General features: G+C 43.3%; 1 protein-coding gene across 1 annotated transcript in view; it reads right to left on the reverse strand.

The window, feature by feature from the left end:
- The window catches only part of XPO5 (exportin 5), a 58905-nt gene extending 47858 nt beyond the window's left edge, over positions 1–11047 (reverse strand). Inside the window, exons 1-5 of the mRNA XM_060244474.1 lie at positions 10729–11047; positions 8451–8572; positions 3985–4057; positions 1775–1912; positions 1374–1556 (exon numbers count right to left, since the gene is read on the reverse strand). Of these exons, the coding sequence (XP_060100457.1) occupies positions 1374–1556; positions 1775–1912; positions 3985–4057; positions 8451–8572; positions 10729–10833 (621 nt within the window). The 5' untranslated portion in view covers positions 10834–11047. The remainder of the gene's footprint in view (positions 1–1373; positions 1557–1774; positions 1913–3984; positions 4058–8450; positions 8573–10728) is intronic.
- Between the last annotated feature and the right edge of the window lie 1133 nt (positions 11048–12180).

The following is a 12180-nucleotide window of genomic DNA, read 5'->3' on the forward strand; positions in this document are numbered from 1 at the left end:
TGAGACTGATGCTGACGGTCTAATTACAAGGGATGGAACCGTGGTGGGAGCCAACGGAACCGACCGAGTAGATGGGGATTTAAAATTAGGTTTCCCCAACAGAGCCTGAAGCTCCTCACTGCTTGCCTTGGAAGTCATCGGCTTGCAAGAAAGAAAGGAGGAAACGCTCTCTCCCATAACGCGGCTTTAAGGCGCGCAGATCTATCTGTTCTGGCTTTTGGGGTGACCTTTTGGCCAATCTCACAAGTGCACACATTGTGATTTCCCCCCAAACAAATCAGGCAGTGATTATGTTCATCTTTCTGAGGCATCTTTGACCCACATCATGTGCACTTTTTGAAGCCTGGGTGAGATGACATGAGGGCAGTAAATCAAGAGCCGTCCAGAAATAAAGCACTGTCAGAAATAGCCCTTTAGTTTGAGAAACAGTCACCTTTGTTTGTTCGTTCATTTTTAACATTTGTGAAGTTGATGTTTTACCTCAGCGCTAGAACAGCGATAGTTGAACCAATCTTGTTGGCGGTGAAAAAGGAACTGAGGGAATGAGGGGCGGTCTGCATTTATAAAGGGGAAATTTGGCGCGAAAATCCACGCATGCTCAGTGGTGCTCTAAGCGGATCGTCCCAGTTCTAGAAAAAATTTGAGCTAGAAGAATCCATCTCCGCGGCCGACTGGCACTTGAGCAGTCCCAATGTGGGGCTGCACAGCAAGACGGACGATAAACCATTCCCAACCCTCCTTTTTCTCTTATAGTCACCATACATGAGGCTTTATGCAAGGGTCTTTGTGACTAATATATCAAGGAATCCACATTGATTTGCCTATTTTGGCAGGCAGGCTGTAGTCTTCCAACACAGACTGACTTGATACCAAAACAAAGTAGAAAAAGAAAATCCAAAACAAGATATGCACGTAAAAATTAGATTTGTTACTACTATATTCTCTTGCCTTTCCAAATCTGTTTCTCTCTTCTGTGGGGGGGGGGGGCAACGATCTTAAAAAGCAAATGTTTTGAGTATACTTCCAATTCAGTAAACATTAATTTTTATGGGACCTCAACCTCAGGGACAATAGCAGCAACTCTTAGGACAAACGGGGTTTTTGGTGGGGTGTGATGCGCCAAAGACATACAGGCACCACTAGCTGGGGAAACACCACCCGATAACAAGGACCTCATACAGCTAAAAGGCTCCCCTGCAATCAAGAATTATGGATTGCCAATTAGTGCTCCTGGATCCTGAGGCCTTTTCTGGTCAACCTCTGCATGGTTTCTTGTTTGCAGAAACAGAACTGATGCTCCCCTTGCAGCTGACAGCTCCTGAAAGCCTGAGGGTTTCATCTGCTAACTAAACCAGTCAGAAATAGTCTCTTACCATGCGTCTGTATTTGTTAACATTCTGCTGAAGGGTGTTGAGCAGGAAGCTAAAGATCTTCTCCATATTCTGGGTAAGAGTCTGCTGGATGTCCCGTCGTCGCTGGGTTGGCAGTGTCTGAAAGGTCACTACATCTTCCGCCAAGCGCAGAAGGATAAACATCACCAGCTCTGTCTGGGTTTCCTAAAGTTCCAAGGAAAGAAAACAAAGCAGCACCCCCCCAATACATGAGATTAATCTTGAAGTCTTTAAGGGAGTAATGAGCATCTATGTGTTACTTAGAAGTCCCATGCATGTGTAGGCATGCTATAATATCCACATACACACACACTTGGATAATTTTATTTTCCACTCAAGACTAGTTAAGATACTGCAATCTGACAGTAAAGTGCATGCCATACCCCTTGCTTGGAGAGTGTATCCAGCTCTTTTAACATGTCAGGCCAGTGCTGGGGCCATTCGCGTTTGATCATCTCCACTACAATGCGAGAGAGAACATCCTTTATGTGACTTTCTTCCTCTAAAATATTCTGGGTACCCTGTGAACGAAAAACTGGAAGAGTTATGAAATGGAAGATCGCTGTCCTGGGTCATCCAATATTTACTCCACAGCAAAGGCTTGCAGTAAAATAGCAAGAAAAGTTTGAATGAACTTATGCAAATATGCCTTTCTAGCTCATCAAAACTCCAGGGACTCCCTGCACCAAGAAAACTATCAAATAAAAATGTATTTTAAAAAGAATTTATATCTATCTAAATGGAGCAATTTAAACCCAGAAACAAAAGGAGAATTTGGCATTCAATACAGCATGGCTTGACACAGTCCATTATGATTTTTTGACCTACCACCTCACCAACACTGGGATACAGAGGACTGCCTTGCAATGGCTCTTCTTCTTTCTTTCGGTCAGGGACAGAAGGTGGCACTTGGGGAGTTGTCCCAGTGGCACCCACTTGAATACATGCACCCCCTTGCCTAGTTGGTCCAGGGATATGGGCCGGGTTGTCATCAATATGCCAATGACACCCAGCTCTATCGGTTGATGGATGGCTAGCTGGACTCCCCCGCAGACATATTAGCCAGTGTGTTACAGTCTGTGGCAGAACAACTTAAACAGAGTTGACCAAAATTTAATCCAGCAAAAGCAGAGGTCCTGTAACCGAGTTGTGGAGATTTGGGATTGGGAATCCAGCTCCCAACCCTCGAAGGGATGTCTCTGGTGCCAGCACCGAGGGTGAAGAGCAGGGGTGGCCAAACTTGCTTAAAATAAGAGCCACATAGGAAAAAAGTCAGATGTTTGAGAGCTGCAAGACAGGAAGGAAGGAAGGCAAATAGATGGGGGGAGGGAAAGGGAGGAAAAGGTTGAACGAAATCAACTTTTAACTTTAAATGCATTCTCCAAGCTGCTGGCTGGCTTCGTTTGGAGAAGTGATTTAAAGAGAAAAATGACTTCTCCAAGCTGGCTGATGGGGTGGTGGGGGCTTGAAGAGCCACACAATATGTGTGAAATACCCATATGTGGCTCCTGAGTCATAGCTTGGCCACTCCTGGTCTAGGGGTTATCCTGGATCCCTCACTTTCTACAGAGGCCCAGGTTGCCACCATTGCTAGATCAGCTTTCTATCATCTTCAACTGGTCAAGCAACTGGTTCCCTATCTCCCTTCCCAGGACTTTGCTACTGTGATCCATGCAATGGTCACTTCCAGGCTTTCTCTATGCGGGGCTGCCCCTGAACTTGACTCGAAAACTTCAGCAGGGGCAGAATGCAGCGGCACGTATACTGACAGTGACGTCTGTGTGGGCTTGTACTCAGCTAGTACTCCACCACCTGCACTGGCTGCCTATAGAGTACCAGATCCAGTTCAAGATTCTAGTATTGACTTTTAAAGCCCTATGTGGCCAGGAACCTGCATATCTCAGGGACCATCTTTCCTCATATGTGCACTGCAGAGCTTTGCACTCAAGTGATCAACACCTTCTGGTTGTGTCTGGCCCAAAAGACATCCAGCTAGCCTCATCTAGGGCCAGAGTCATTTCAACCCTGGCCCCAGCCTTGGTGGAACAAGCTCCCAATTGAGTGACCTGGAACAATTCCACAGGGCCTGTAAAATACAGCTGTTGCACCAGGCCTTCAGTTGAGACAGTGGGTGTCCAAATTCTTGGCCTCTTCTATTGGTAGCCCTGTCCTGCAGTCAGTGGCCAGTACCTGTCATCACCACTCAGAAGGCTTCACCTGAGCACTACTACCAAGCAACTTTTATCTTAACTTCTGTTATAAATTTTACATCTTAACTCTCTGGTTTTATATATAGTCTAAATTACTGTCACAATTTCTGTGTGACCTTGTTATCTACCCTGAGCCTGCTTCCAGGGAGCGGGATATAAACTGAAGAATATATAATAACAAATATTCATAGAATTACAAACAATATTCTCTCCAGAAGTGGTAGCTAAACTACTAAAATGATATCCTCCCATAAGCTTTACTAGTTGTCTCTCACAAACTCCAGCAGGTCCTGCCTCTTCCACAGATGATACATATAGAATATCTCTACAACACAGGTGAAAAACCCTGAAATGTAGGAGTTAATTAGGAAAAGCAGACTCACACTGGATATCAGTCCCATGACATTGTTCTTCAGATAGACTTTCTCAAGCCGAGCCATATTGTTCCATCGGAACCTGCCAAATAACAAAAGAGGCACCAATACATATTTACGATCTTTAGGAGGTTCTGCAACACCATTTTATTTTCCAGGGCTTTTAATGGGGTATAACTTTCAGGCATCTTTGCGGGTGATGAGGGAGGTTATCTGGAGTTTTATTTTATTGGTTTTAAATTGTTTGGCAAACTGCGTAAGTCATGAGAAAAGGTGGTATATAAACATTTTAAACATAAATAAACAAACAAACAAGAATTGACAAACACATAGGTGATTTCTGTTAATATGGAAATAGTGAAAGGAGGAAGTACAATTCTCTGGCGACGCCCATTTCCTTCTTGAAACAGTTAAACAATAGGATGGAATAGTATCAGCAGCAAAACTGGGCTGGAGTCACTATTATGTATGGAAAGAACAAGAGCTGAAGTGACAAAAAGAAGGCAGCATTTCTAGATTATTCAATGTATAGGTCAGTCCGCTAACACAGAACTAATTAATATAACTGTTTTTCCCCAAGTTATCACTGTCACAACCACTCAGCTCATCCTCCTACCTCCCTGCAATGAAGTTTGTCAAGTACCTCCCCCTAACATCGCAGTTATGGTCTCCCATGGCTCTCACCAAGAATTGGGTGGAGGGAATGGTGCTAGAGAGAAATGTAGGCCTGTGGGCTATCTTCCCCTCTCCCTTCTCTCTGTCTGTATCCATCAGAGTTGTGGTTATTCAGCACTGTGATGTTGGTCAGAATGAAGCAGAGCACCTTGGCTAACATGAGTGTGTCAATTCACACTCAAAGAATATGAATATAATGAACTTTAGTTGTTGTTAACCATTCAGTCATGTCCGACTCTTGGCAATTCCATGGGCCAGCTCTCTGTGTTTTCTGATCTTGTACTGGTTCTTGAGTTGCTCCATGCTCAGGCTGGTGTTGACTTTTATGATGTTTAGCCACTGTGTTCTTTGATGGCCTGGTTTCCTTTTGCCACTAACCCATCCAAGCATAATTGCTTTTTTATTATTTATTTTTATTTATTTCCATAGATTTATAAGCTGCCCTTCCCCTAGTGGGCTCAGGGTGGCTTCCAACACAATAAAACAATCAAACCAGTTTAAAATAATTAAAACAGTTAAAACCAATTAAAATTAAAACAATTAAGCCATAGCTCACATTAGGCAAGGTGGCATAGATGGTATAAACAGAGCGGTTAGGCATACTTGTCCCAACCTAGGTGTTCCAATTCCAGCTATATTCGTTTTTAGTGAGTTCTTCCGCATGACATGGCTGAAATAAGTCAGTTGCAGTTTTGTGATTTTTCCTTCCAATCGCATGTCTGGTTTTATGTGTTCCAATACTTGCTTGTTTGTCATCTTTGTTGTCCAAGGAATGTGCAGGAGCCTTCTCTAGCACCACAGCTCAAATGAGTAAATTTTCATCCTGTCTTGCTTCTTCATGGTCCAACTTTCACAGCCACAGGTTGCTATGGAGAACACAACAGCACAGACTAATCTGTATTTGGTTGTTAGGCTGATATCCTTGCTCGTCCATATTCGATTCATGTTAATCATTGCTGATGATTCGACGTTTTATTTCTGCACTGCATTCGCCACTTTGGTTGATCAGTGACCCTATGAAAGTGAATTCTTCCACACATTCAATCTCTTCATCGTCAACTGTTATTTTTCTAATATGTTTCTAATATGTTTCTATTCTTCTCGGTAGTCATGATCTTGGGTCTTTTTGATGTTTGAGAAGAGGCCAAACTTCTCACCTTCTTCCTTAATTTTTTTGATCAGATATTCCAGGCCTTCTTTAGTAACTTTTTTTGAGAAAGTGACTACCTTGCTGAATCAGGGGAATGCTGTAGATATTGTTTATCTTGATTTCAGTAAGGCTTTTGATAAAGTTCCACATACTTTCCTTGTTGACAAGTTGGTAAAATGTAGTTTGGATCCTATTACTGTTAGGTGGATCTGTAACTGGTTGACGGATCGCACCAAAAGAGTGCTTGTGAATGGTTCTTCATCCTCTTGGAGAGGAGTGACAAGTGGAGTGCCTCAAGGATCTGTCCTGGGATCTGTTTTGTTCAACATCTTTATGTCAGTGTGCGTGGAAGTTCTGCAGGTATGAGTGCCCTGATAAGTGCAGCCACCAGTAAAAGTTCTATGAAGACAAAAACTCCAACAAGCCAGTTGAATCAGTTGTATTTGGGGTAAGGCAAAGAGAGTAGAAATAGGCAGGCAGATAGTCAATACACAGCAAGTTCAGTCCATCCAAGTTAGCAGTACACAGTCACAGTCCAAGAGAGTAGTCTTACACATACCAAGTCATCATCATCATCAGTCAGTCCGACAGAGTAACAGCCTCTGATCACAATAGCTCTCCACACCTCTGCACGTCCTCCGTACTCATCAACCCACAGAGAATGAGAGTTAGGCTCTCTGTTGATATAGTGCAGCTAGCCAATCATGTTACCCAATTCTTAACTAGCTGCACATGATTCTCACATGCCTTTCATTAACAGGTATAGTAGGAGTTACATAACAGTGCATCAGCACTTTTCTCCTTAAAGTGCCCAATGCTGACACTTTATCAATGATGTGGATAAAGGAATAGAGGGAATGCTTATTAAATTTGCAGATTATACAAAATTTGGGAGGGGTTGCAAACATAGAAGACAGAAACAGGATACAGGATGACCTTGACAAGCTGGAAAACTGGGCTAAAATCAATAAAATGATTTTTAACAGGATAAATGTAAAGTTCTGCATTTAGGTAGGAAAAATCCAATGCATGGTTATAGGATGGGGGAGACTTGTCTTAGCAGTAGTATGTGCGAAAAGGATCTAGGGGTCTTAGTGGATCATACGCTGAACATGAGTCAACAGTGTGATGCGTTGGCTAAAAAGGCAAATGCAATTTTGAGCTGTATCAACAGAAGTATAGTGTCCAGATCATGTGATGTGATGGTATCGCTTTACTCTACTCTGGTAAGACCTCACCTGGAGTATTGTGTTCAGTTTTGGGCACCACATTTTAAGAAGGATCTAGACAAGCTGGAAGGGGTCCAGAGGAGGGCGACAACGATGGTGAGGGGTCTGGAGACCAAGTTCTATGAGGAAAGGTTGAAGGAGCTGGGGATGTTTAGCCTGGAGAGGAGGCGGCTGAGAGGTGATATGATCACCATCTTCAAGTATTTGAAGGGCTGTCATATAGAGGATGGTGTGGAATTGTTTTCTGTGGCCGTGGAAGGTAAAACCAGAACCAATGGGTTGAAATTAAATCAAAAGAGTTTCCGGCTCAACGTTAGGAAGAACTTCCTGACAGAGCAATTCCTCAGTGGAATAGGCTTCCTCGGGAGGTGGTGGGTTCTCTTTCCTTAGAGGTTTTTAAACAGACGCTAGATGGCCATCTGACAGCAATGAAGATTCTGTGACTTTAGGGGGAAGTGTTTGTGAGTTTCCTGCATTGTGCAGGGGATTTGACTAGATGACCCTAGAGTCCCTTCCAACTCTATGATTCTATGATTCTACATAAAACCTGTAAAACACGGATAACTGGAACAATCTGCAGACAGAGAGTTACATGCAGAAATCCTAAGAACAGAATCAAAAGGTATATTCCTTGCTAATCCTATCTTTGCACAAGAAGATCAGTCACATTCCTTGGCAACTCTCAGCCTGACAGGATCTTGTGTCTTGTAATGTTTTCCCTCCAAGCCTGCTTTTGACCAATTACTTCAGAAGTTTGGATAGGGTGGTTAAGGCTACAGAGAGTGTTAAAGCTGCAGTACTGCAGTCCTAAGCTCTGCTCATGACCTGAGTTTGATCCCTGGTGGAAGCTGGGTTTTCAGGTAGCTGGCTCGAGACTGACTCAGCCTTCCATCCTTCCAAAGGTCAGTAAAATGAGTACCCAGCTTGCTGGGGGGAAAGTGTAGTTGACTGGGGAAGGCAATGGCAAACCATCCCGTAAAAAGTCTGCCGTGAAAACGTTGTGAAAGCAGCATCACTCCAGAGTCGGAAACAACTGGTGCTTGCACAGGGGACCTTTCCTTTCCAATGAACTTAACATTGATTCATCTTGGCTCCTCTGACAACTTGACTAAATGGCAAACTAAAACTGATGCAGGTTTCTTTTGCTTAGCTCACAGTCACCATAAACTTCTTTCCCTGGGATGATATGCTAGGATTTTATTGCTTATCTACAGATGGGTCTGTTGTTTAAACAGCACATTTCAGCCTTTTACAACACACACCAGATTCAGTTATACATGAATTAATAACCAAAGATGATGATCATTGACAATCAAAGAGCAGACTTTTTACGGGATGGTTTGCCATTGCCTTCCCCAGTCAACTACACTTTCCCCCCAGCAAGCAATACCACATCACCCGAGTCAAACAAACTTACTTACTTCACCACATGCTCTAGGATCTGAAGTCCAAAGTGCCGGACTATAGCAGTCTGGGTTTTCTCTGCCAGCTTCAGTCCACAGGGAACACATATTGGACACTTCTCTTTAAACTCTTCACAGAACTAAAAAAGAAAGGAAAAGTTTAAAAATCAAAAGCAGAAAAAAAATCCTCCCTCCAGCAAAACACTATACAGTAACATTGAACAGACACATTAGAAGGCTGATTTTAGACTCAGAGGTAAATAAAATACACACAACCCTACACTGTTCTTTTTTAAAATACAGAGAAAACATATGGTTTGGTTATTCAGCTGAGTGCTAACTTGCTTTACACCCAGAAGTATATAATGGTTCTGAAGAACAAACTATAGTGTATGTGGCGATATTCCAACAAACTTTATTATTTTTATTAGATTTTTTCTCTGTCTACTGTAATGTATGAAAATCCCCAGACACACACTTCTGAAGTTTTTCAGGAGCTAAATATCTTTATAAGGAGAAAGGCTGAACTCTAGTTTACATGGACACATTAGTGCAACTTTCTCATTGTTGGTGATCTCTCTGACAACTTCCATCCTTTTGTATTAATGCACACTAGAATTTTCTCTTGACTAAACCACACTACCTCCTCCTATATGTATTTAAACAATTCATATCCCTTTTTTCATTAGAAACATCCACCACAGCTTACAAAACACATCAAAATAAGAACACTTAAATGGTTGTATAAAAACACAGAATGATTTAAGCATCTGCCAAAATTGCCATAGGGTGAACGATTTCTATTAGTAAAGTGAGAGTTCTCCAAACCACCCCCCCTCCTACTGTAGACCCCCCTCGTATGCTGCACCAGGGGGACAAGGGGCCCTGGGCAAGGCCAACTAGGGTTATTGGCAAAAATCAACCTTCTCCACACACAAACAGAAATGATTCATGAGATACACCCAATAAAAGTACAGTGCATCTAAATTATATAAAAAAGCAAAAATACAATATCTAAGATCAGATTAGCATATTAAAATCTAACACTGGAAGCAAAAAATCATACACACAAAATCAGTGCTCCAAAAGCTTGGAAAAATAAGCAAATTGTTAAACAATACCTAGGCTTAACAAGTTTCGTGCCCGGCAAACAGCTTCAAAATTTGAGAAGGCTTAACAGGAAATATCTGTTTGCGACCCACTTTGCCTCTGGAAGTGGGGTCACATGCAGCAATGCCGCTGAAGAAGATATTAATGGAGTAGGGGTTTTTTTAACAGAAGTAGGCAGTCCTTCAGGTACCATGGTTCCAAATTATATATAGGCAAGAGCCAGCACTTTGAATTAAGCTTGAGATTAATTATGGTCTTGTCCCATTTTCATCCTCTTTTCTTCATTCTGTATAAACTTGCATGCTATTAACTTTCTTTATTCTTTCCCCCAATTCCCATTTTTGGTCTTTGCATGTTGGTTTTAATGTTGTCAGTGTCTCCAGCTTTAATACTCTGTTCAAAAGCCCTGCTCCTGCACACCTTTCCTGAACTACCACATCACATCAACTCCTAGCAAAAACACAACACTCTCTCCCTAAAGTTATGGCCTTCTGCTCTGGCTGAAATCCTGTGTGATAGAGAAGTTGCCTAACAAGCATTAGTTCAACCAGCACATAACACTGTTGGGCTACGAGGATCTTCTGAACAGCATCTTTACCAAGGCAGCGTTAACAGCACAGAGGTCCGGACAGGGTGGGGGTATGTGCATGTGACAATTATAAAGCCAACCTGCCACTCCTTTATCATTCCTTTCCTTTACATTAGCCTTGTTCATTTTACAGGCGCTTCCCACGCTCTCAGGTCAATGGGAAGTAATGGTCAATTGTTTTGTTCCGGAGGCACTCTCCTGCTCGTCACTAAGGGAAGCCAGCCCTGACTGCTTAACTTGCACAGGCCCCACGAACAACGCTACCGGCCACGTGGACCAATGAAGCGGGATGGAAGGAGAGAATCGCGGTCCTGTGTGCCTTGCTGGGACAGAAGATGTTTAAACGGGAGCCTGCAGATACACCCGTTCAAGGACCGCACGATTTCGGGAGACGAATCGCGTGATTTGCAAGGTTTTAAACCCAGCAAGTTGTGCACACAGAATTAATCTGAGCAGCGGGGGAGGCGGCAGGCAATGCTTTCGATGTCGGATGTCCAGGGCCACGCGCCATGTGCTTGTGCCGGGACAAGAAGGAGATTCCTATAGAAAGGGTTGAGGAACAGATGGAACCCCAGCCCCTGACGACCCCAACGATACCTTGAGAGCTTCCAGGCGGTATCGCTGCGTGGAGGCCGGGTCCATCATTACCGTGACCGCCTTCACCAACTGCTCGCAGAGGCTGCTCACTTGGTCCCCAGACATGATGCGAGGAGACAGGAGGGAAACAGCTCTTGGTCCGGGCAATCAGGCACAGGGAGAATTAGGGAAACAACCTCGCGAGGCAGCCAACGAACCACGGGGACGTATTGCGCAGGCGCCAATTACTAGACGACCTTTTCTTTTAGCCTTCCCCAATGCGCGGTCGATAGGCAAACGCAGGTCTGGGAAACATCAGGCAAGGAGGGGAGGGGGTGGCGGAAAGAGAGTGTGAGACGCATGCTCTGTAAATCGGAAGATCGGGTTTGAGCATGCTCAGTAAAAGGTATCTTAATGTCCGCGAAGGAGCGGGCCAATCATAAACAACATCTCTAAATCCCTCCCATAAAGCTAGAAAGAGTAGAATAACGCACGCCCTTTGGTTTCCTGTCTCTCTCTCTTTTTTTTAAGGAGCCTGGTTTTTCACTGATAGACGGAAAATGCAAAGTGTGCTCATAGATGAGTGGAGCAAGAGGTGTCTCAATTAAATAAGAGATCTGATTTTCGGTTGGGACTAATGTTCAGGGAACGCGGGAAGTAGTTAGCTAGATTGGCATTTCCTGTAGCCCAAGGCATGATTTATGCTGTGTTTTTTTCTTCTGCTGCCAGATTGCGGAATGACGGTATATTGCAGGTAGATCCAGGTTCGCAGCAGAACAAAGCAGAGTCAATACTGAGTCGAAGTCTAAACTACCTACTGGCAAAAATATTCTTGCTTTTGAACTGCTTGCCATTCCATCCTACTGTCTGATGAAGTGTGCTTAGAGCATACGAAAGCTTACATTCTGAATAAAAATTTGTTGGTCTTAAAGGTGCTTTGGTATATTGCAGGGGTGGCCAAACTGCGACTTTGGTGCCACATGTGGCTCTTTCACACATATTGTGTGGCTCTCAAAGCCCCGTCACCCATCGACCAGTTTGGAGAAGGCATTTGTCTCTTTAAATCACTTCTCCAAGCCAAGACTCACATTTAAAGTTAGCTTCCTTTCCATCTCCCCCCATCTATTTGCCTGCCTTCCTGTCCTGTTGCAGCTTGTCTATTGCTCTATTATCAAACATCTGACATTCATGTATTGTGGCTCTCAAAGAGCTGGCATTTCTTCTATGTGCCTCTTACATTAAGCAAGTTTAGCCACCCCTGCTAAATTGGTTTTAGATGACTTAGAGAAAAAGGACAATGTTCTTGGAATGAATGTAGTCAGGAGCCTAGTGACATCCAAGAAAGTAAAAGAATGTTTATTCCAGCACAAACGGAAAGTGATCTTGGGATCTTTACTAAACCTCATTTCTCAAATTGTTACTCACACATAGCCCAATGAAAAATGTGAATTGTATTGTGGAGATTATCAGAAT

This window comes from Heteronotia binoei, chromosome 1 (assembly GCF_032191835.1).
Source record: "Heteronotia binoei isolate CCM8104 ecotype False Entrance Well chromosome 1, APGP_CSIRO_Hbin_v1, whole genome shotgun sequence".
In the NCBI taxonomy this organism is placed as follows: domain Eukaryota; kingdom Metazoa; phylum Chordata; class Lepidosauria; order Squamata; family Gekkonidae; genus Heteronotia; species Heteronotia binoei.